Source organism: Neomonachus schauinslandi, chromosome X (genome assembly GCF_002201575.2).
Source record: "Neomonachus schauinslandi chromosome X, ASM220157v2, whole genome shotgun sequence".
In the NCBI taxonomy this organism is placed as follows: Eukaryota; Metazoa; Chordata; class Mammalia; order Carnivora; family Phocidae; genus Neomonachus; species Neomonachus schauinslandi.
Genome location: NC_058419.1, coordinates 113770534 through 113796187, shown reverse-complemented (window position 1 = coordinate 113796187; position 25654 = coordinate 113770534). Strand labels below are relative to the sequence as shown.

General features: G+C 44.1%; 1 protein-coding gene across 3 annotated transcripts in view; it reads right to left on the bottom strand.

Annotated features, from left to right (window-relative positions):
* Nucleotides 1-330: 330 nt before the first annotated feature.
* Nucleotides 331-25654, bottom strand: part of CTPS2 (CTP synthase 2) — a 99080-nt gene continuing 73756 nt past the window's right edge. For all 3 annotated transcript variants that reach the window (XM_021680931.1, XM_044911511.1, XM_044911512.1), the window contains 5 exons: nucleotides 20651-20706; nucleotides 17186-17282; nucleotides 12305-12449; nucleotides 1294-1404; nucleotides 331-554 (listed from right to left, as the gene is read on the bottom strand). In XM_021680931.1, coding sequence (XP_021536606.1) covers nucleotides 1335-1404; nucleotides 12305-12449; nucleotides 17186-17282; nucleotides 20651-20706 — 368 coding nt within the window. In that variant the 3' untranslated portion in view covers nucleotides 331-554; nucleotides 1294-1334. The remainder of the gene's footprint in view (nucleotides 555-1293; nucleotides 1405-12304; nucleotides 12450-17185; nucleotides 17283-20650; nucleotides 20707-25654) is intronic.

Sequence of the window (25654 nt, the reverse complement as noted above, 5' to 3'; positions counted from 1 at the left end):
GAATATACATATATAATATATATTTTTATGTCCCTTTACATTCTGCCCACCTGCGGCGAGGGTCTTACTTGCCCCCGCCGCAGTCTTGGACATGTTTAATTTTATTTTTAGCTAAAAATAAACAGGATGACAAACTAAAAGAAGCTTGGGCCTCACACAAACCTGTGGTTGAGCTCCAGGTCACAGAACGACTCCTGTTTGACTCAAAATTCACTGTGGCATGTGCCCTGCCACCTTTCTCATACAGCACAGTGAAGGCTCAGTTACCCGGATCCTTGCTCACTGCCGGGACATCACCATATGCCGGACAAAACACAAACACGCTTTCTCCCCCGTGAGGTTGCTGGGAAAAGTTTAATCGGCTACAGAAATTTGTGAGAACCAAAGGCCACCTCTGGACTGAAAAGGAAAGTAGCCCTTTGGTTCTGGTTTATCTATTATTAGATCCCCTTCGAGGCTTTACATCCATGTTTGGTGGAAAATAGAGTGATTTTTTAAGAGTGTGGTGATTTCCTCTGATAGTTCCTTCATCCTGGCTTCAGTTACTTCAGAGCCTTAAAAAACAGAAGAAGGATAAAAGTATTAGCAACATCAGAAACTGAATAATGTAAGTCTTTCAAGTACCTCCAGCTAGTCTTTGCACCATTTTGGTTTGCTCCTAAAGGTCTCCATGTTTGAGGCAAACCGAAATAGAGAGAGGTATGCGTTCCCTGGTGAACATGAATATCCTCCTTCTAAGTGAAACGAAGAGAGCTCATACTGGAGCAATTAACTCTATACATTTGCCAGAAAAGAGAGCTGCTCATCCACTTCAAGGCCTGCCATAACACTAGAGTTATCCCAGGCAGTATCAGCCTCTGAGCTTTCCCCCTCTAACGGCAAAGTAGAATAGTTGCAACAGAGACTGCACGGCTCACAAATCCTAAAATATTTACTATCTGGCCCTTTACAGAGCAAATTTTGTTGATCTATGACAACTCTAACCACTCTAGCCTCCAGATACACATTTAGAGGTGCACTTACAGATTTATTCCTGGCCTCAGGTGCATTCAAGTTTCCCCGCGCTAACTGTGAGCTTTCTCAGGTGCATTCCAGTTTCCCACAAGCACGATCGGCTGTCAGGTCTGTCCTAACTATGCTCTGGGATGCTCATATTTGCTGCCTATGCCAGGCAAATGGGAGCATCCCGCGAGAGCAAAATCCTGCAAGGCAAGTCCTACAATGGTCCCTTCTCCACCAGGACAACAGCTTGTCTGTAAGACAAACAGAGACTACTTGAGGCTTCCATCTTACCTGCTCAGGCAGTCCTGATTATTCCCAGTCCTGTGCTGGTCTCAGCTGATTTCCAACTCGGCTATTCTTGGCTCTGAAAAGCTATCATCACTGGCATCGCTGTATCTATCACTAGATCAAAAGAGGAACAAATTTAGCAAGGTGTAAAAAACCCTGGACCATTATTCTATTTACAATTCAAAACACATTCCATAATTAATCTCCACTCAGAGAAAATGCTAAGCGATATTCTACTACCACTTTCTAGTCATGGCAAAAAGAGGTTAGTCCAACCACACACAATGATCTTCTGTCAGAGGAGCTGATCACTTGCTTTCATCTTAAGTTGGAAGCAACTTATTCAGAAAATTTATAAAAGCATTTCAATTTAGATTAAAATTTATAATCTTCTGAAAGCCACTAATATAGGCCAGCAGCATGAAAGTTTTCCATTGCAACAAACATTTTCATACGTCCAAGGGCTTCAGAAATAATTTCCACAATTATGGCTATTTTCACATTAGAAGCTTTATGGGATGCTCCGACTACCTTGAGTCACATGTAGTATTCAAAATAGGACCAATGACTGACGTAGATGCTGCCATGCTGGGTTCCCTCAGAAGTACACCTTCTCCATGACAGAGCCCTGCAACTGTAGTTTTGCTTTGAGCCATGGGCTCAGGTTGGGGTTCCTCTTGCTCGGTTCCAAATCAATCAGCAAGTAAATCAACTTCACAGGAGTTCTACTGATCTATGGAGATGACGTTGTCAGGAAGTAAGTGTTTTATGACTGACCCATTCCTAGCCTTGACCAACTGTTTGCTGACTTACAGCAACAGAAGTCTGAATTCCATAACACGTGAAAATCCACTTTCTTTCTTTCGTTCTTTCTTTTTTTTTAAGGAGGAAAGCGAACTGAAGAAACCCTCTGCTGACACGTTAGGAAGCAAAGATTTACTCTAAACATATTGAGCGTGTATCAATAAATAGGTCAACAAAAATGTAAAAGACAACCTCACTCTCCTCCCTGACTTTTGAACAAAATACTGGAAAGGCTGTGGGGGCGGGGCTCGAGTATGGAGAGGAGATAGAAGAGCATTGAGAATTGGCAGAAAAGACATGTTAGATAAACATATAAATCAACAGATCCTCAAAACAATCAAGGAGAAGGTACCTCCTACTTAGATTTTAGAGCAGGAAAATCACTTCTGTTACAAAAGGGTTTCCAATAAAGAAAACACAGGAATAACTAAATAATTTTTTTTTAACTGCCCCCCTCCCCCCCGGGGAGCCTGGGTGTTTCAGTTGGTTAAGCAACTGCCTTTGGCTCAGGTCATGATCCTGGGGCCCTGGGATCGAGCCCCGCATCAGGCTCCCTGCTCAGCCGGAAGCCTGCTTCTCCCTCTCCCACTCCCCCTACTTGTGTTCCCCTTCACGCTGTCTGTCAATTAAATAAGTAAATAAAATCTTTAAAAAAAAACAAACAAAAAACTGCCCCCAAAAGTTGGTATGTCCTTCCTTATCCATGCACTCTCATTACACAAATGTCGAATCCTTCCTGGTTCTGTGTGACAAAAAGGGAATTGGAAGTTGCGCTCAACTTCCTCTGGGAGAAGAAATGAAGGTTAGGGTGTTCAGGTGATTCACCCAGCACACAGCTCATTCGAGGTGGGGTCAGCATCCCCATCATGCCAACCCAGGCCACAAGCTCAAGTCTAAGCTGGGCTGCAATGTGCCAGCAGGCACCTTGGGGCATGTCCCCTGACTCCACAAGCGAGAAGGCCAAAAGAGCCAAGGAACTGGGTGCCTGGGTGGCTCAGTTGGTTAAGCGACTGCCTTCGGCTCAGGTCATGATTCTGGAGTCCCGGGATCGAGTCCTGCATCAGGCTCCCTGCTCGGCGGGGAGTCTGCTTCTCCCTCTGACCCTCCCCGCCTCATGCTCTCTCTCTCATTCTCTCTCTCTCTCTCAAATAAATAAATAAAATCTTTAAAAAAAAAAAAAAAGAGCCAAGGAACTCCCATTTTCTCAGGCATCAGATGTTACACCTGCTTTCTTCCCGACCTCGGAGCCCAGAGAAGAGTAAGGTGGGCCCACATCTTCCCCCTCACACTCCTGGTTGTACTATTTATTAGCCACATATCTTTGGACTGGTCACTTGACTCCTCAGAGTCTAGGAAAAAAGTAGTAACAATACCTACAACCTCACCAAAATGTTATGAGGGCCAAAAGGGAATGTCTAAATGTGCTCTGAAGACTACATAAAAATGTAAGCCATGGTTGTTTATGAGAGTTACATATTTATAACATGGCATCTCTCAAAAAGTCATGGAAATATGAAGAAGTCACAAAAACTGCCAATTGCATGCTTTTCAGAATTGCTTCTTTTTTTTTTAAGATTTTATTTATTTATTTGAGAGAGAATGAGATAGAGAGAGAGAGCATGAGAGGGGGGAGGGTCAGAGGGAGAAGCAGACTCCCCGCTGAGCAGGGAGCTCGATGCAGAACTCGATCCCAGGACTCCAGGATCATGACCTGAGCCAAAGGCAGTCGCTTAACCAACTGAGCCACCCAGGCCCCCAGAATTGCTTCTTGTCCCAAATAATTCCCTGCCCACATTAGCCAGCAGAGTAGGGTGGGTCTGTTTCTAACCTAACAGCCCTCATTTCTGTCTGATGGCTGGCTCCCCCAAACTCGGACAACACATCAAAATGGCATGGGGAGACTCAGCTTGAGTTTAGTCATTTCTAAGGCAAATAAGCGGGTGTGGTGATTCTTTTTCCTATGTGTCAGGGGCCAGAAGTAGGACAATGAAATAAACCATGGCACTCAAGAACAGAATCATTAAAATAGGCATTGCTGCTCAACGTGCTGATTTCAGGGCATCCACGTGCCAGCAAAAAGCAAGCGCTAGGAATAAAATGTGGATCATCACCACACATGGAACAGCAGCGGCTCTGGCACGTTCAGTAAAATGTGAATGCTACTCTGTGCTGTGTCTGACTTAGGGGTTCATTTGAGTTTCACACAGAACAAACTTAAAGAAGTCATAAGATATACTTGTCTGAGTATATTTTCACTTAATTCACGACATCTCAGCTCTATCTTAAGACTAACCCATCTTTTAAAATCATCTGCCCTGTACACACATTTCTCAGTAGGGAAAATTATTAGATATCAAGGTCTTACATGTTAAACTTTATGAAATGCCACAGAATACAGACCCATTTGTGTGTATCTTGATATATTTGAGGAGGGGAAGTTTTAAACCTGCAGTGCCCAATATGGTAGCCACAAGCCACAGGGCGCTATCTACATTTAAGTCAATTAAAACCGAATTGAACTGAAAATTCCATGCCTCACTCACACATATTAAGTGCAGTTCAAGTGCTCCATATGTTACCGGGTTGCTCGGTTCTTGCCCCAGATGCACCGAAGAATTGGAAACCCGAGACCAGAATGGGGAGATAGAGTTCATTAAGTAGATAAGCATAGTACACTTTCAAGAGCGAAAACGGGCCACTATCAGAGCAAGAGTGGCAATGGCCCCAAGAAGCTCTAGGTGCATCCTTTTAAGCCTGTTTTCTTCCCTAAATTTGGCTTTGACAGATATGTTCGATTGACAGCTGGTTGTATAACATTTTGGCTTCTGTGCATGCGCCTACCCATGACGCATTCTGTTACAACCGTATTTATCTATGTATTGTATATTTATGAGTTTCGGGCGCCTGGGTGGCTCAGTTGGTTAAGCGACTGCCTTCGGCTCAGGTCATGATCCTAGAGTCCCTGGATCGAGTCCCGCATCGGGCTCCCTGCTCAGCGGGGAGCCTGCTTCTCCCTCTGACCCTCCCCCCTCTCATGCTCTCTCTCTCATTCTCTCTCTCAAATAAATAAATAAAAAATCTTAAAAAAAATTTTTAAAAAAGTGTATATTTATGAGTTTCTAAGGAGCTTTTGCTGTGACCTTAAGGACACGTTGCGCCTTTTGTGCGCATGCTCAGCCCTTGGAAGTCCCCTTGTGGCTTCTGAGCCAGCTCTGTGGCGAGGCCTTTCCTGTTCTCTTAGCTCTTAGAGGTGGCTCTGAAGGTGTGGCTGTTAACCCTCAGGGCTGGCTCCCAGGGTGTGACCAGCATCTGCTTTATCCCTCCTCCCTCGGGCCCAACTAACCACCCCACAAATAGTCCTGTAGGGCTGGTGACTGTCATATTGGGCAGTGCAGATTATAGAACAGTTCCATCATTGCCGAAAGTTCTGTTGGATAGCACTGATTTTAAAACAAACGAGTAATGATAAAAACAGCAACAGCAACAAACTATAATCACCATGCAATGGTTCTCCTTGTCAGTTCCTAAAAAAATTTTTTTAAGGTCTGGCTATCTACAGTTAATTAAAATCATGGCAAATGGCAAATGTCTCTCATGCATCCATGTGTCCCCCAAATAACAGAAGCACTCTTTTAAAAAAAGTTTTAATATATATATGTATATACACACTTTCTTTTTTTTTTTTTAAAGTAGGCTCCAAGCCCAATGTGGGACCTGAACCCACAACCTCAAGGTCAAGAGTCACATGCTCTACGGACTGAGCCAGCCAGATGCCCCCTTTATGATTTTTTACAAGACAAAATCAGAATCACCAGCAGTGATTCATGGGAATCTCTATCCTTACAACACTGGCTTGACCTAGGAGACTTGACTGCAGCAATCTACGTGTGGTTCTTTGACAAACAAAAGGTTGGTCATCGTCGTTTGTTTGTCAAAAATTCCTGGTTCCTAGTAAATTCCCAATATAAGAAAACATATATTTCAAGGCACTAGGACAAGATATAGTAATGCCTCATATATCCCACTTTTTATGCCATCCCAGGGGCAGCCGTTAAGCCCCTTCTTCTCCATTAACAGAAAGAGGTGGTTGGAATTTAAAAAAATTTTGATGGCCAACTTAGGATTCCCAGCATGCATGAGTTCCTACAATACTTTGTATCAAAATCCATTTCATGTGGAAAAAGCGTGTTTTAAAACAGGTTGCCATGCACACAGTTTTCTCCAAAGCATTGTTACTGCTTTACTTACTTCCTTTTCAAAGAGCCCCTGGAAGCCATAAAATGTAAGAGCAATGGAATAAAAACTTAGTATGCTTTGATGAGTTTTGCACTGAATAGTAAATGGTAGAATACGACCCCCAGCAGGGCATTAAAAGCACAGTAGTCTCTATCACTATTAACTCCATCCCTGGCTGGCACCATATCATCAGCACTGCAGTGAACCACCATCAATAAAGAGCACCTTTTAATCAACATTTAATCCCTAAGGGAAGGTGTATTCAAATGTGGTTTATTAGCAGCACTTTACCAAAAAAAGCCTCAAGGTATGCAGTTGGTGACAAACAATGGGGGCAGAGGGGGCGGCGCTGATTTAAAAGGTGTTTAAAAAACTGTTAAAATAGAATCATTTTCTTTTTCCAGTTCACTTTTGCTTGAAATGTAACAAAGGGGAAAAAGTAGTATTTTTATATCAGTTTAAAATGTACAAAGCACCATCTCAACTATTCTTTACAGCAGCCCGAAAGGATGAAGATCCTGAAGTTTAGGAGTAGAGACTTGGGAAAAATTACCCAGTAAGCAGCAAACCCAGAAACCAAATCCATAGCACCTGCTCTACTCGTTCACACTGTCCCCAGAGAAACAAACTATTTGCACCTGTCCGGGAGCAAGAATTTCCTGTCCCCTTTAAGGTACTCCTAGCTGGACTAAGAATCAAAGTGACATGAGACAGATTAACAGAAGAAAATTGGAGGGACTAAAGTTTCTCTTGAGCCCGCAGGGTCTTCATTGCCTTCAACTCAAAACAGTCCACGTGCAGAAGTGGCATATTTTGAGAAGACCTGTCCCAAACCCCTTCAAACTTGAACTAATCTTTATGCCAAACTGGCCCATCTTGAGATGGCCAGCCCTTGGGCCCTACACACCATAGACTGAAAGAACGGCCCTTGGCAACATCAACCATGCAGCCCAAATGTTGAAAAAAAATAGGCAAGGTGATCCCAAGTTTAAAATAGTGCTGGAAAATGCACATCAGATTCATGCAGGGGGAAAAAAGTATCTTACCCTCCTAGTCAAAGAGAAAGAGGTACCCAAGGGGGGATAAGTATGCCTTAGAGGGAGAAATGCACACACTACAATCAATAGAGAGGCCACACCCACCTCCCATGCCCACTGTCAGGAAGTAGCATTCTAACAGGATACAGATTGGCATTCACCTCTCACTAAGCAGTTCAGGAATGTATATCAAGGGCCTCAAAAGTGGTGTGAGCTGAGGCAAAGGCATTAAAAGCTTCTAGGGAGATCGAGGGACTGCAAGCTCTTCCCTAAGGATTTGTGTGCATTTTATTCTCTAAGTCAAAGGAAGCCACTGAGAGTTTTAAGCTCCAAAATAATGTAGGCAGATGGACTGAGAAGAGGAAAGCTGGAGGTATAGAGACCAGATAGGAAGCTTTGTAGTAGGCAAGAGATGAAGAAGACCAGAACTAAGGTAAAATTAGTAATAATAATTCCCATTTAGGAGCACCTAGCTGGTTCAATCAGTAGGGTGCGTGACTCTTGATCTCGGGGTTGTGAGTTCAGGCCCCACTTTAGGTGTAGAGCTTCCTTTAAAAAAAAAATAATAATAATTTCTATTTAATTTCCCACCATAGACCAGATACTGTGCTAAGTGCTTTACATTTAGTATGAAACTTAATCTTCATTAAGTGGGTACCATGTCAAGAGGGTACCATTACCATGCCCCTTTATAAACTGATGCAGAGAAGAGCGAGGTCACAGAACAGTGATTATAACCATGAACTGAGTCCTATATGGATATAGAGTAAAGATTAGAAGGAAATACTCAGAAACGAGCACAGTGTGTTAGGCTGGTGGGTTTATGGGTCCTTTTTTTCTGTTTTCAAAATTTTCTGTCATGCTACATCTAGAAGTCAACAGAAAACAAAATCTTCCCAGGCTTGAAGCCAGCGTGTCACTTAGAAGGAAACCCAGAAGAGAGTCATGGAAGAGAGACTAGAGACAATGGTGAATGAAAATGGGTGCCTTCTCTCCCTGACTGCTGCCAGGATTCACAAGTAAAAAATGGAGAAATGAGGATAAGCATGAAGGAGAGAATGGACTCAGATCCCGGGAGCACACGAGGTATCAGGAAATGGAAAGACCTGGTTCTGGGTGTGAACTTCCTTTAAGGGCCCTTTGATTATATAGTAGTTTCAACTTTTGAGTTCGGTCTGAAAAAGTCAAGCAAATAGAGGGATTCACTGAGTAATTTCCCTCCTGTTGATTCTGTACCAGATCGCTTCCTGTTTTGCCAAAGAAGACGATTTCTCTGCACAAAAGGTATATGTTGGGTGGAGGCATGGAATCCAGGATCCTAAAACCTAGAATACAATGCTGCTCAAATGTCTTAAGATTCTGGTTTTATACTTTAAAGACATGTTACCTCCAAGAGCTGCGTGTCTGCGAACGGCTGACCGAGCCCCATCTAAGTTCTTGCTTTCCAACATGGAACGAGCACTGTGTAAGCATGAGAGTTTTACTCTGACCTGACACACGGGCGTGATAAATGGCAGCGTCATCCAAACTGGAAGCTATTTCTCCAGTTGGTGTGTAGTGAGTGAGCCTAAGAGCTCTGCAGGGCAGCCCCAGAGATCCATATGCTGGAAAACAACCTCTGAACCACTTTAGACTCCAATCCCTCTTCTGTTTCCAGTTGCTTAAAAATGCAATTCTGAACAGAGATGATATGGTTTGTTTCTAGATACTCAAGAACCTCACAATTACAAGCACCTTTGTATAGTGTATTTAGTATAAGTCCCCTAAAATTGCCTTCTTACAATCACATGAAACAGTCTCATCCTATTACATGATATGCCAGCAAAACCAGGAAAATGTGCAGTAATCTTTCATACATGGGACAGATTATGTTTCAACACCAGAGGAGAGATCTCAGCAGAGAATTACAATAATTTCCCATTGGATTTGTTTTTTCTAAAACTGGCTTATTAGACTTGTGAAAAAAAAGTTAACACAGCGGGCGTGAGGCTGCTATCATTAGAAGGGCTTGCTTAGTGGAGTGGGATGGGAGAACGACTCAGGAACTTGGCTTTCAGAATGTGTTCTCCATTACTAACTGATAAGGTCATTTCACTGGGTGTAGGCTGATGTGCTTTACGGTGAATGCTTGCTTTCCTTCTGAGAGTCTGGAATTTGAGTGGTTGCTAGGTAGAGAATGCCTATGTAACCAGCCCCAATAAAAACCCTAAACTCTGAGTCTCAAATGGGCTCCTCTGGGCACAAACATCAGACACATGTCGCTGCATGTTCCCTGCTGAAGGGAAGGTGAGCTCTGTGTGAGCTCTCATGGGAGGAGGGGGCATAGGAAACCTGCAAATAGGTTTCTCCACACCCCACTTACATCTTTTCCTCTTACTGAGCCAGCTGTGTGTGCTTACTCTGTCACTGAAGTTTTAACCATGAGTACCACTATATTCTGATTTCCTTCTAGTTAATCATCAAATGTGTGGGTCGTCTTGGGGGGACCCCCAAAACAAAGGCTTTCAGTTTGATTTTGCATGTACTTCCTGAGCAGCTTATAAAAACCTAAAAAATACTATCCTAAAACCGTTATGCCTTTCTCGAACCGAAGACTGCAAGTTGAAAACCAGGCGGAATTGGTCCTCATAACTGGGTTTCCACTCTATAGACAGCAGAGCAGCCAAGAATTTAGCTCATCAGCTCTAGATCCCAAAATAATATTCTCACCGCAACTTCCCAGGCACTAAAAGGTAATTGTTCTCCACAGGCCAGAACGCAGAGGTTATAGTTCAGATGTACTCACTCAAAGCCAAAGATTTTTGTATTCTGGGCTTTAAAGATGTCAGCTGCGCATGTGCCATATAATTACACACCGTCAGCCAATTTCTGGGGAAGGAAGTCACTCTGCTGGTGTTCATATTCCTTGTTACGTTTGTTTGTGATGGATTATAGACAGTAATCTTGCTTGACAGAAATACAGTACCAGCTCAGCTCACATTAGAGCCTGGCCACGAAAGCACTCGTTCGCTTTTCATCGTTCACTCACGCCGCAGAGCTGGGCAGGGAGGAGCTGAAGTGCAAGGTTCCTCTGGAATCCGGGTGTCTGTCACTGAGTTAACTCATGGTCACCATTCTTAGTTGGAAAACCATCCCCACCCCGCGAGGTGTCAAAATTAGACTAGACTATACCCATCCTCCCCTGCTACCCAAAGTTAGTACTTTAATGGGTACTAAACTACCCCGTGCTCTAGGGAGCCAGGGAGATCACGACAAATAAGGTGTCGGCTGCCCTTAAGAAACACACCGGTTTATGGCTGACACGTAGGAATTCTCTGACCACCGCGGAAGCCTGCTAGTCAGCTGTAACTCCAATACCAGCCTCGGAGTTATATTAAGAAGTCTTGCCTTGTCCTCGAGACATACTGAGTCTTGCTCAGGAGTCCCTAGCAAGCAACCATTTTTCTCAGAAACTGCTGCTAAGCTTTGCCCAGAAACCACCATGCCCCCCCAAACCCCCCGCGGGAAGCAGAGGGCCATCTAACACACAGGTGCGCAGTCCACACAAATTAGAGAAGGCTCGTTCTTGGCCGTTGCTGCCAAATAGCCTGACATTATTTCGCCCGGCCATCTAACTTCCTCCGCTGCCACGCTCCTCTTACAGCCGGGAAACCAGTGCCCTGGCTCAGCGGAGCAAGGAGTGATCATTGAGTCAGGAAGACACCTGACAGGGAAATACGTAAAGCTGTTCCCGTTTGAAAACTGGCTACAAGAAATGAGAGAGCTGTGAGCTTCTCCTCGCAAGTAATGTCACAAATAAGCAGGCTTGTGTAACACAAGCACACGCACACACACCAGACACAGATCCTGGCAGCTCTCGACTGCAACATCACCAGGGTTATTTGCTGGGATGAGGGTCAGCAAGGGTAATCTTCTAAATGACATATATCCAGTTACTGCGTTAGCAACCCTTCATAACCCCTCTATGATTCTGGCTAGTTCCCTCCACTTTTAAAGTTATTGCATCCAATATTCTTGCAGGAGAAGAAGTAAAGATATAAATTCTCCCCAAACTAATATTTAAATGTAAAGAAATTTTAATGAAAATCCCTAAGGGATTTTTTTTTTATTTGAACCCAATTTAAAAAATCGTCGCATAATTCATCTGGAAGAATAGCAAAATATATTTTTTTTAAAGTTAAATAATGGGTGTTGGGGGGCTCCTGGGTGGCCCAGTCATTAAGCGTCTGCCTTCAGCTCACATCATGATCCCAGGGTCCTGGGATCGAGTCTCGCGTCCAAGCTCTCCGCTCGGCCTGAGGCCTGCTTCTCCCTCTCCCACTCCCCCTACTTGTGTTCCCTCTCTCACTGTGTCTCTCTCTGTCAAATAAATAAATACATAAAATCTTAAAAAAAAAAACTATAAAGACTATATAAAGTCCTTCTTTAAAGATCTAGGGAAAAAGAAAACCATGATTACCAACTTAAAAGACAAACAAACCCACTTTGAAAAATTATTTGCAACCTAACAAAGGATTAATGTCCTTTATATATAAAGAGCTTACCAATCAGTAAGATAAAGGATACAATAGCAAAAGGAAAAATAGTGCAGAGGGTATGAACAGGCTAGTCACAAAAAACAAATAAATATATAAAATATTCATATATATTCATTAATCAGAGAGTCACCAAAAGCAAATCCCATTTTTCACTTATCAAAATGACACAAACTTCTAAAATAACACCCAGCATCAGCGTGATTCGGAAAGCTAACATGTCACTGCCTTGGATGTGAAGAAATCATTTTTATTCAGAGAAAAAAAATCAGGATCGGTAAGAAAGAAAAAAATTACTCTTCATTTCAAAAAAGTCCTGTACTGATATTAAATTTCACGAGAACCCTAAAGTGTTGATATAAGTGCAGCTGGGGTTGGTGCTGAGAGCAGTAAGCTGGTTACCTAGAAGACAGCTTGCATCCCTGTTGCAAGTAGGCATGCAGGCTCCCGGTTGCCGCAAGTAACAGGCCCAGGTATGGAGGGGAAGGCTTCATCGGCCTAGAAGAAAACTCAGGATGGAATTGGACACCAACAAAATAGGGGTGATCTGAAATGAGAATAATCATGATGTGACTGAAGCAGACAAACACGAGAGCTGCTTTAAAGATCTTATCTTTGAATAAGAAAACGCATCAAATGGTGAGACAATTAACCTGTTACCATCACTGGCAGCTACTCTCACGAACCATCTTCAAGGCAGAATCTCAAACGGCAAAACACATCTCGCTTAATGAGAGAGCTGGCATTTTATCTGTGCAAGGTGTTAGAGGGAGAAAAACCAAGCAACATTTTTGAATGGCAAGATGAATTCTGCTTTGCCCAAAGTCCACCTGCTTTTTGAAGGCCCTTCGTAGACGTATGTTGTCTCCATTCCCACAGTACCCCTCACGCTAGAGGCTAGCTGTAGGGCCTTCCGTCCCTTAGCTGGCTTCCGGCCAGTTCCTACAAGGTCGTTTCCTTTCCCAAGGGAAGAGTCCCCTGGGAATGCAGCAAGTACGACCGCTTTTCTCGTCACAGCTTTACGATGGATATTAATCAGAGGTGGCACCATGAAACTGACCTTGCACCCCTATTTCAGCCTCTGCCAACTTATTGCCTGTGAGGACGAGTCTTGGAGTGATAAAGGGATGGCCTTTCAACATGTTAATGGTGGTTGTAGCTCCAGGTGGTAAGAGGTCAAGATACTTTTGTTCTCTTCCTTATACTTTTCCCTACTGTGTGAAACTTTTCCATGAGCATATGTTATTTATATTATCGGGGGCAAATGAAGCAATTTCCAAATTGAAGGTTGTAAAAAGCTCGTACAGGAGCAATTCGAGTTCTCCTAGATGGAATGGAACAGAAAAGTAGCTTTACCCAGCTACTTTTAAACACACAAATCCCCTTTTGGATTGGAAAACATTAAATGGGCAACATTTCCAAATCTGGGTAGAAATTTTACAGGAGTGCAAATTCCTTCCCCCAATCAGAACTCTCAAAAACTATGTTGGTTTTTTTTTCCCCCCAGATTAGGAAGCAACTTCTAATTAGAAATCAGGCAAATCTCTAATCCCATAATTACTATAGTACAGAGCATGGTTGTCGCTGTATTCCCTACTTTAAAAATCATTTTAATTGCTATGTATATCAAACTGAAGATGACAGAATATAAGTTTTATAGGGGGAGTAAATATAACTTTAAAGCTTTCAACGAGATGCTTTATCAAATGATCTAAAAATCTAGTGTGGAATTCAAAATCACAAATCCCCATCACTTACTGCTGGAGACCCAAAGCTCCTACTGCAATAGTAAGGAAATGATGACTGGACGGAAATGTCCACTCTCGTAAGGTTATCACTGAAAGCTTTGTGATACAAAATGGTAGCTCTTAGCCACATGTGGCTATTTAAATTCATTCAAATTAATTGAGCACATATCAAGTGTTCAATACCCACACGTGGCTAGTAGCTACCATATCAAACAGGGCAGAATAGTCCATCATTGCAGCAAGTTTCACTGGACAGCTCTGAGTCCAGAAAAATCCAGTGTAGAACTCTTGTACATCACATCTAGGAAGAAGCCTCCTTGAATGAGAGGGACACTCAGGTATGAGAGTTTGGTGAAAAGAATGCCACCTTCTCCCAGGAACGTGTCCCCTCAAGAAAAGAAGAAAAGCAATCATCCACTCTTAGAAAAGAAATGAAGCAATGTAGCTTTAAATTTCAGATGCAATGAATCTTACAGCACGGCATCTAGGGATGCCTTTGAAAGACACAGACGGTAATTGTGCTTTTGTACAACTGCAGCAGAAGCTACACAAAGAATCGTGTCATGGCCAGGGACCAAAAAATATCTGAATGAATGGACCACTGTTCTGAATCGCTTTCTCCAAGAGAATCCCCTATGCCAATATGAGGAAAGAAATGAAAAGTTTTTATTTTGATGGTGTTTTATCAGTCAGATAAAGTATCTTTGAAATAGTGCTCTTAATTGCTTTGAATCACGTTCTGACATTATACTAATCTCAAACTTTGTTGTTCCTTTTATTTTATTTTATTTTATTTTTAAGATTTTATTTATTTGACAGAGAGAGACACAGCGAGAGAGGGAACACAAGCAGGGGGAGCGGGAGAGGAAGAAGCAGGCTTCCCGCGGAGCGGGGAGCCCGATGTGGGGCTCGATCCCAGGACCCTGGGATCATGACCCGAGCCGAAGGCAGACGCTTAACGACTGAGCCACCCAGGTGCTCCTTTGTTGTTCCTTTTAGAACTCCTTTAGGAAACGTAGACATTCACAGAAATGCTTCTAAGGGGTAGCCAAGATCAGAATCTTCTGGGGGATTTTCCTTAATAAAACGAATTTCCTTGCAATTGGCTTTTTAAAAAAATGGCAGGATTTTACAGCGTCTCTCGTTTCCTTTCCAACCCGCATTTAAAAGTGTCAATGGGAATCTAAATCCGTGCAATGAAAGAGGCATCTAAGTATTTGCTCACAATAATGAGAGCCAGGAGAATTAAAAGAAAGTAAGTACTTGAATGAAGTAAACAAACAGCAATCTGCTTATGAAATTCTCTGCCCTCTCACACACCAGAAAGATTTAAGAGACTTCAACCCTGACCAGTGATCCACACTATAAAAATTCTAAAAGATGGGCATTTCCATCAGAGAGACTACAGGAAATACATCCTCATCTTCTAATTCAAAACTTCAGGCATGGACTGATAATGTTAGGTGGCGTGTCCAGTGCAAACAAGAGGAACAGTAACATCCACCGAGGGGGTGGAGGGACCTGGTTTGGCTCCAGGCCCACCTGTGATGAGCTGGACATCTCTATAAAGTTGGAATAACATCACCTGTCTTCTAAGTTACATAAGGCACGCGGAGTCCCTAGCAAGGGGTCTAGGCAGAAGCATCTAGTGAGTGTGCACTCAGTGTCCACTGCTTTCCTTCTTTGAGGGTCCAGGTAACATGTCACTGCATTCAGAGAAGCCCTCGCCAACTTCAATTCTGCTCCCTGCTTGGGACTCCTGAAGTACCTGAACAGATTCCAGACAGAAAAGGAAAGGGGCAGAGAAAAGGAAGTTGAAGTAGCGGATGGTGACATGGGCTCAGATGGTAAAAGAAGCAGGAAATTTAGAAGAGTAAGTCCAGAATACCTGTAGCCTAAAGAAGATAGGTTGAAAAGGTAGGTTCTAGGAAATCATGTTACCGTTTTTACAGTATCCTGTACAAACTAAGCATTTGATAAATGAGCGTGGTTTATCCACCGAATTCGTGTCACATGCACTGCACACTCAGAGCCCTGTCCTCGTTAGGAGGTGCTGCCGAGGGGAGAGCCTGGAGGCAGGAAGGAGCTTTAGGAGGACCCTGGGTTGGAGTCACCACGCGCTGGGGGTGAGGGTGAGAGGGATGGGAATGCAATCGCAGCTCGATCTTTCTAGAGACAGAATCTACAGGACTTGACAACTGATTTTAAGTTGGGGGTAGAGAGGGGAAGAAGAACTAAATAAGGCCGATTTTAAGCCTGATGGTCTAGGACAGGGGTTCCCACCCAGGGGCGAATGTGCCCCTCAAGGACATGTGGCAATGTCTGGAGATGGTTTGGGGTGTTGTGACATTGGGAGGTGGGGACGATGCTACTGGCATCCGGTAGGTAGAGGCCAGGGATGTTGCCCAATATCACACAGTGCACAGGACCACCCCCACCACAAAGAATGATCCCCCTCCCAATGCCAATGGTGGCGAGGGTGAGAAACCCTGAACAAGGAGATTGAGCATGACTTGGCAGAAATAGATGGGAGGAACAGCTAGTTTGGAAAGCATGTAACTTAGGTTTAAATAAGTTGAGCTGTGATTGCTAGAACATCCAGATAGACAAACAGGTCAAGCAGGCGCCGGAACATGTTAAGTTCAAGTCAGTTAAATGAAGTATATATGTGTGGGTCTACAACAGGGGTTGGCAAACACTTCTGTTAAGGGCCAGGTAGTAAGTAATGTTCGAGAAAGAGCTGGGACCAGCGGTAAGCATGGGCTTACTATGTATTTGCAGCTCTGAATGAGAATAGTGTCCTTGTCCTCTGTCTCATCAATAATGGTGTATGGTTTGTGCCTAGGCTCTTGAGGGTGTCCCAGCCTCCACACAAACAACTTCTTCAGCGATCTTCCCCAACAGAAATCCCTATTCCTTTGTGCCGTGTTTGGTCTCACTAAGAACTTCTGTGGGTGCAGTGACTAGTGTTCGAAAGTTGAACGACTGGCCCACACTTGAGCATGGAGCACAAGTGGTACGGAAAGGCAGACTCCAGGTAGAATGAGGGGCCGGGTCCCACACACAACAGATGTCAAAACCAGTCACAAGTAGGGACGAGGGCACTGGGCCATTCTTCCTCAAAAGAGGGAGAAAGCAGAGTGCTACTCAATAGTGGGCCGCCTGCCTTTTCCAGAGCAACTAACCTAGAGGCTAGCAACAGGAGAAGGCCCAGAAAGGGGGCAGGGATGGTGAGGAAGCATACTGCTAGTAGAACTGGTAGACCCGGAACAACGTATCATTTTCGGGTAGATTCAGACTAGTGGGCCCCCAAATGATTAGAATTATAAGTGCTCTGTTTTTTTCATGTACTTTATATTTAGTCATATTATTTCTATTTAGTTGCATATTATTTCAAAGGAGAGAGGAAAAGAAGGAGAGCAAACAAAACGAGTCTCAACTTATGGCTTCACATATAACGACAAATTATACCTTCCTATATAACAAAAAGACGTTAGGTTACCATGAAAATTTTCAAAAACAAAGAGCCACTTACTTGCCAGTTCAATGATTTCCATCCTCTGTCCATCGACATCCTGACCTACAAAACTTAAGTCATTCTGCTCCAACTGACTGATCAGGCTTGGGTTCACCTGGAAAAACAAGAAATTAAGTGCCTTTGGGCAGCAGAGCCATAGAGACATATCAGCCTATGAAAATGTCCTCCATCAGTTGGGTGGGTTTTCCATTTCAGTGATGCTCTTAACTAGTGGTTAATTTCTATATCCCACCCCCAAAGCCTATTTTTAAACTCAGGATGAACCTGAGAAACAGTCTAATCACAGCCCCTAAACCTGAGAGGCCCACCTTCTGTTGCTCAAAGATGAGATTCAAAAAGTAGGACTGTGACACAGATATTCTGACTTGGAAACTTGAGATTAGCTATTTATAGCCATCACCATATTTGCTTCTTCCCTTGAGTTATGTGTAATTAACTGTTTCTCCCCCAAATCACAAATCTGCTTGAGGATTGAAACGATCTTATTTCCCTTGTGACTAACCCCAATGCTTTCTTCACATATAGTTACATAAAAGCTCTAAGGATTAGAAGCTTGAAGCAGTTCTTCTGCTAGAATATTGGTTATAGATGACAACCCGACGGCCTGGTGCTCAGCCCCTGCCCTCATTCTTCGCATCCCTAGTCCTTTCCCAAACTTTTCAGCCTCTTCTTCACAGAAATCACTAACTCATCTAAAATCAAAGTGGGGTCCACCTGTCCTCCTCAATCTTAACCCCATGTGTTTTTATTTTATTTTTTAACATTAGGCTAGTTCTCATAATTTATAATTATTTTTCCTTTTTTTAACAGCTTTATTGAGAAATAATTCACACACCATACACTTCACCCACTAACAGTGTACAACTCAATGGTTTTTAACACATTCACAGAGGATTTCAGCCATCGCCACAATGAATCCAAGAATAGGCCCTATCCCCTCTAACCATCATCCCCCTAATCCCATCATCACCTCCCCACCAGTCCTAGGCAACCACTAATCAACATTCTGTCTCTTTAGATTTGTCTGTTCTGGGCATTTCATGTTAATGGACCCATACAGTATGTAGTCTTTTGTAACTGGCTTCTTTCACGAAGGATCATGTGTTTTAGGTTCGTGTCTATAGTAACATGTATCAATATTTCATTTCCTTTTATTATCAAATAATTCCATCGTATGGATAGACCACATTTCATTTACCCATTCATCAGTTGATGGACATTTGGGGCGTTTCTACTTTTTTTTTTTTTAGCTATTATGGATAATGCTGCTTTGACCGTTTGTATACAAGTTGTTGTGTGCATGCACGTTTTCATTTGTCTTGGGTTATATATCTAAGGATGGAATTACTGGGTCATATGATAACTCTGTGTTTAACTTTTTGAGGAGCTGCCAGATGATTTTCCAAAGTGGCCGCACCATTTTACATTCCTACCAACAATGTGTCATCACCAACACTTGTTATTATCTTTTTTCTAAAAGATTTTATTTGTTTAACAGAGAGAGAGCACAAGCAGTGGGAGAGGCAGGCAGAGGGAGAGGGAGAAGCAGACTCCCCACTGAGCAGGGAGCCCCACGCGGGGCTCGATCCCAGGACCCCAGGATCATGACCTGAGCCGAAGGCAGACACTTAATGACTGAGCCACCCAGTTGCCCCTATTATCTGTCTTTTGATTATAGCCAGCCTAGTGGGTATGAGGTGGTATCTCTTTGTGGTTTTGATTTGCATTTCCCTGATGATAAATGACATTGAACACCTCACCTCTTCATTTGCTTATTGGCCACTTGTGTATCTTTTTTGGAGAGATGTCTATTCAGAATCTTTGCCATTATTTAATACTCAGTTGTAAGAATTCTTTATATAGTCTAGATAGAAGTACCTTATCTGATATCTGATTTCATCTGTACTTATTTTATCTGTTATCTTATTTTTTGTCCTGTCCATTAGAATGTAAGCTCCCTAACAGGAGAGAGACTGTGTGTCTTTCCCCCTTTCATCTCTAGTGCATATCAGATATGAAATAAGTATGCAGGAATGGATGGCCACACCATTGCGTGCACAGTATTTCTTTTTTTTTTTTTTTAAAGATTTTATTTATTTATTTGAGAGAGAGAGAATGAGAGAGAGCAAGCACATGAGAGGGGGGAGGGTCAGAGGGAGAAGCAGACTCCCCGCCGAGCAGGGAGCCCGATGCGGGACTCGATCCCGGGACTCCAGGATCATGACCTGAGCCGAAGGCAGTCGCTTAACCGACTGAGCCACCCAGGCGCCCACGTGCGCAGTATTTCTTACACCTCCTGGCTACCACCTAGGCAAAGCAGCTCAATAGTTTCTGGTCCCACCAGCTGGGCCAGTTCCCAGTGGAAAGAAGACCAAAAATGGCCTCTACTCATCAAATTGCTCCCTAATTGTAGTGACACTGTTGGTAGCCTACCCGACATCGATTCCCAGGACTCATGGGACTCCATCTCCCCCATTCTAGAAGTTGGCCCTGACTAGTCTAAGCCAAACATGATAAACCTATCCCTATAGGCTGATGAATAATGCAAGAACCCAGGTTTAACCCTGGTTTAGCTTTGCCCTTGCAATGGTTACTAGTTCACAGGTGGGCAGGTAACCTATACTGATCCAATCAGGCTGAAGAAAAACTTCCATGTCTAAGAGAGATGCGTGTTGCCTCAGCTGTGGCTGGTAACCACCTTGCAGCTAGGAGAGAGACCAGCCTAAGGGCAAAGCAAACACACAGAAAAAGGTAAGGCCAATAGAATCCCAGAAATAGTTGAAGCCCTGATCATACCATGCCTGGAGCCTACTCAGCCTCTGAACTACCTATTACCAGATATAACAAATCTCCTTATTGTTGAGGCTGGTTTGAGTGAATAATGAGCAGGGATTTTGATTCTAACTAACCAAAAGCATCATAATTGATACTCCAATAACCCTGGTATAGACAGCCCGCATTTTGAGGAACCTATGCTTGTCATGTGACAATCTCAACGATAACTCTTATTAATCATGTGACACTAAGCCTCATGCTCAATGTAGACTTCCGAAGAGGTTCCCAAATGAAGAATCCGTTATGTGATAGCCAGAGATGCCTCCCTATCCCGAGAGGCATGTGGTTCAGAAGATGTAAGTTCTCTTTTCCCAAACCTGCCAAAATAAAGGGCAGGGGGTTAAGGATAAGGATGATGCCCTTATCTTGGTCTAGGAGACAACAGTTAGGGTAACCTAGAACCCTGATGTGTCCTATGTGCAGATATGTAAGATTTTGCCTTTGAAAAGCCAAGAAGGGAAGAGTGTCCCCGTCCCAACTGCCCTCCTCTGGTAAATTTGGCATGACTCCCCTGAGCCCGATGGATAGCACCGAGCTGGACACCTTTTCCAGAGGTCCGCGTGTAATCACTGGAATTCTTCGAACTAAGCATCTACATTCCACAGTAATTCAGTGTGTAGGCCATACCTCATACCGATGTCTGTGTCTTTCTTCTATAAAAGGGACATCACCATAAAGTTTCCCTGTAAAGATACAAGAGTGAAATTAATATCAAAGTAATCAGCTTTGGAACCACATCCAGAGGATATGTGTGGAGGATGTCTCTTTGACCTCTAGCCATATATCAGAGGCCTAAAAATTACCTGGACTCCAGATAGTCATCTAGATTTTCTTCTCTTCCAGTACAGAACAGCAATAGCTTTTGGAAACCCTGAAGCAATTCTCAAGTAAGCCATCAGCACTGCATAAAGGGAAGCCCTCTGTTATACAAGTCCACCATGAAGTCCAACAGATGGGCCGTCCTTTTCCACACCTGCCTGCACTAAGTACTGAGAGGCGGAGTAACATCTGAGCACCGTGGCTCCTGTGCAGACTCCTAACAGGGCTCATTTTACAAAAGAAGAAAATGAAACCGAAAGAATGGAAATGAAACTGAAGGACTTGCCCAAAGCCCCGCCCACTGGCAGCACAGTCCGATCTTGAGCCCAGGACCCCTCACACCTGGTCCGCACTTGTTCCACCACACCAGCTGCCTCTGTGTACTGGCCAAATTGGTTTACACCCTGCCTTAAAAATATGCCTGTCCTTTGACTCTAAAAATTTGGCCTCTAAGAATTTACCCCTGAAAACAGAAACGAAGACAGAGAGTTCACCACGAAGATGTGCACTGCTTCGTTCTTTAACAGCGAACAACTGGAAACAAGCTGAGCACCAGGCGCAGAGGAGTGCTGGATTAAATGAGAGCACATCTATACCAACAGCTCTTAACCAGGAGTGCGCGGCTGGCGGTCATGTGTCGCTAAAGTGTGCCCATGTCACCGTGGGTGCCGCAGCCCGGAGCAGCACATTGGGCATGACCTATTAGGCAACGGGCACGGTGATGGGGGGGGTCCAGTGACTGCGGTGTCACGTGGATGGCAATGGCATCCATCACCAGACCCCTCTCAAGAAGAACCCCCCCCATCACGTGGAGCAGCAGGATGCACTAGCACCAAGTGGGTGATAGCCCTGGAGCAATGGGAGGGGACCAACCACCCTTCCCTCAGCGCCAGCCCTTGTGACGCAGGCCCCTGGCACACAGCCAAGGGAGGAGAAGACCTGCCACCAGCGCTGGAACACATCGCCCAACTCCAACAGAATCGGGAGCAGGGCTCAGTTCCACAGGCAGGGGATTGTCAGACTCTCTGAGACGCCATAAGGCTGCGGAGCAGAGAACCAAGAGAGACCAAATGCCTCGTGTCTTCTCTGAGCTTTTGACTTGGATAAAGAAAGCACAAATCAGTTGCATTCTCCTATGACTCGGTATGATCATCTGTCACGACTGAACTTCTATTTTGCAATTTTGTCCATGTAGACCCAGCTCCCTGGGGGTGATGTTAGTCATAGTGAATATTTACCACAGGCGTTCTAGAAAAATTGGAAATCATGGGGACAGGGAGCTACTTTGAGAGAACTCCAACGTGCCACCAAGAATGCGGTCATTCAAGACAGAGCCTTTGTACTCAAGCTATTGGTTCATAAAAATGAAAGGAAAAATGGAAACTAATAGCACAATGATGACCAGCTGGAAAAAATAGAAGCATATATGTCATTGTGAAGTTACAAGAAAAATCATTTGAAAGCTCTGGACCTAACTTGGAGAGGATCCTGATTCCCTTAGGACCTCTGACTTTGTGATTGATCTTTTCTTCCTATGGTCCAAAATTTCTTCTCTGCTTTCTCCATTACAACAGATGACTTCGAAATCCAATAATAGAGCCAAAATACTAACAGATGGTGAAGAAAATGGCAAACATCTCCGAATTAGGATATAAGGAATTATATCTTCAAATCATCAGGACTAGCAGGATATAGCGTGACCTTTTGAAGCTGGATGGCCTGCGCATACTGCCTGGCTTAAGGCAAATTTTGTGTTTGCGAAGATATTGCAAATGTGACAGGAAGACAGGGCTGTGTAATGACTCTGGAACCAGGCCACCTGGCTCTAAATTGCACTACACCATTGAATGGATGTGTGGCTTGGGCAAATTATTTCACCCCTCTGCCTCACTTCTTCATCTGTAAAATGGGGATTGTGATAGTCCTATTTCATAGGGTTGTTGTGAGGATTAAACAAAGCGCTTGGAACCGTAAGTAAACCATGTGACTGCTAGTGTTATCTCTAGACTATGAAATCCAAGTAGAAAGAATGGAAGCCAGAACCTGAGCTCTACAAGATAATGGACAAGATAAGGACCCATCCCCTCAATTCCCGCAACCAGTCAACTGGTGTCTAGCACAGAAGTAGGTACTTAATAAATATTTGTTTAGGGGCACCTGGGTGGCTCAGTTGGTTAAGCGTCTGCCTTCGGTTCAGGTCATGATCCCAGGGTCCTGGGATTGAGTCCTGTGTTGGGCTCCCTGCTCCGTGGGGAGCCTGCTTCTCCCTCTCCCTCTGCTGCTCCCCCTGCTTGTGCTCTCTTGCTCTCTGTCAAATAAATAAATAAGATCTTTAAATAAATAAATAAATAAATATTTGTTTAATGAATGGCTCATTCTCTCTCTATATATATACATATATGGTATATAATGAAACGTTTTCAGGACTTTGGAAATATTGTTTCATGCAGTCAAATTCTTCCCTGATCACTTACAAATCTGTCAAGAATGAATTTATAAAACTAACGCATTGCCCTCTCCATGAAAAAAATTAAAATTTCCTTTATAACTGTATGTTGAGAGTCAACTCAGAATGTTATCTGTCCAATTCTATTTAAAAAAAAAACAACAAAATAAAACCAAGACTGCTCATTCCGGGGCCTTGGCCCCAGGGATTCTGATTTGGTTACTCTCAGGAGATGTCCTGGGCATGTGGGTTTTTACAAAGCACCACAAGCGACTCCAGGTGCATTCCAGATTAGGCACCGCTGATCCATACTGTCGCTGAAAGTGCTGTAGGAGGACAATCAATGACCATCAGTGACAAGGCAAGCCACTAGCTGCCGCTGACTGCAGAGTGTATCTGGGTGTGGAGTGAAAAGACTGAGGGGTAGATACACCATGTTGTGAGGAGCAGTTCTCTGGATGGATTTATCAAGCACTCGTGCCCTGCGATGATCTTAGGCACAGAGGGAAATCCTCAACAAAGCGACACAGTCTTCTTTTCTAACCTAGTCTTTCTGGAGGCAAAATCAAATGCAACAGAGATTAACTGCACATAAGCTTCATGTTCCCTTAAGAAGCAAGTGGGGGGGGGAGGCGGTGTCTGGGTGGCTCAGTCAGCTAAGCGTCTGCCTTGGGCTCGGGTCGGGTCCTGATCCGGGGGTCCTGGGATGGGGCTCCCCAGCATCCAGCTCCCTGCTCAGTTGGGAGTCTGCTTCTCCCTCTCCTTCTGGCCCTCCCCCTGCTTGTGCGCAGGCACACACACTCTCTCGCTCTCTTTTTGAACTGTACACTTAAAAATGGTTAAGATGGGGGATGCCTGGGTGGCTCAGTCGGTTAAGCATCTGCCTTCAGCCCAGGTCAGGATCCCGGGGTCCTTGCTCGGCAGGGAGCCTGCTTCTCCCTCTCCCTCTGCTTGTGCTCTCTCTATGACAAATAAATAAATAAAATCTTTTTTAAAAAATGGTTAAGATGGTAAATTTGATGTTACGTGTATTCTACCACAATTAAAATTTGAAAAAGTAAAAGGCTATACAGCCCCATTCTTGCCCCCACCGCTCGCTCTTCCCCTAACTTACCCTTTATCCAAACCTCCCATCCCCATCCTTTGCAACTTGGCTTTTGTTCCTGTTATTTTACTGAACTGCTCTCAGAAAAAAATGCAGCAGATGTGTCTTCAGCTGGGACATGAGTAACTCCCCCTTTCCCCATCTGTGACCTTTACTCCTTCCCCATTTACTAGCTCTTCATCCTCAACTGGGGACATCTGCCCAGAACCGTACCCTCCCTTCTTCCCCCACTTTCACTCCTGAAAGCCATCCCACCTATGCTCTTGACCCCCATTCTGTATCTTCTGAACCTTATCTTCCACCTGGTCTCCACATTTCCTATTTCCAAGGGGCTAGAAGAAATCACCCCTGGCATGTCCAAAAGGTAAAATCATTACCTGATGGGCTTTGTCACCTCTTCCCTCTAGGCAGAACTGCCTCGCCTTTGCCCAAACATCTTTTTTTTTTAAATAAATATTTTTATTTATTGATTTGAGAGAGAGAATGAGAGAGAGAGAGCATGAGAGGGGGGAGGGTCAGAGGGAGAAGCAGACTCCCTACCGAGCAGGGAGCCCGACGCGGGACTCGATCCCGGGACTCCAGGATCATGACCTGAGCCGAAGGCAGTTGCTTAACCAACTGAGCCACCCAGGCATCCCTGCCCAAACATCTTTTAACTGCTGTACCAATGTCTCAATTTGACTCACTTTTAAGACTGCCCGGAACCGTGCCCTGGGCTAATTAGGCACTACAGGGGCTAGAGTTCGCTGTGTATGTGCAAGGGGCTGCTGGTGTTTGTCTACTTCAGAGATCCCAAGAGGCTGCCCAGGGTATAGAATATTTGGTGTATTTGGCTTGCATGATGTTGGCAAACACACAGTGTTTTAAAAATGAATAAGTTGCCAACATTTAGAAACCAGGAGATTTCTCATAAAACTCCAGATTTCCAGATTCTCTTGAAAATTTAGAAGACTGGCAACAGTGAATCCACAGTTCTTCATGCAACTATCAGTTTGAGCGGTTACTCCTTTGAGGGGTCAAGTGCTTGTCACTTTGCCCCAGTCCCCACCACTCCCTACCACCTCTCCAACGCTTGGAGAGCGTTGAGCTTAAGCTGTGGCATTTCTTACACCTGGCTGTTGGAGTCGTTTGCATTCCAGCCCAGTCCTACCGGCCCAGCTGCTCAGTCCTTTGTTGATTCAGTGCCTGTGTCCCTCCTCAACCCAAGCATGTGGTTTCAGACTGGCTTTCAGAAGCCAGAGGTGGGGTCTTCACTTTCTGC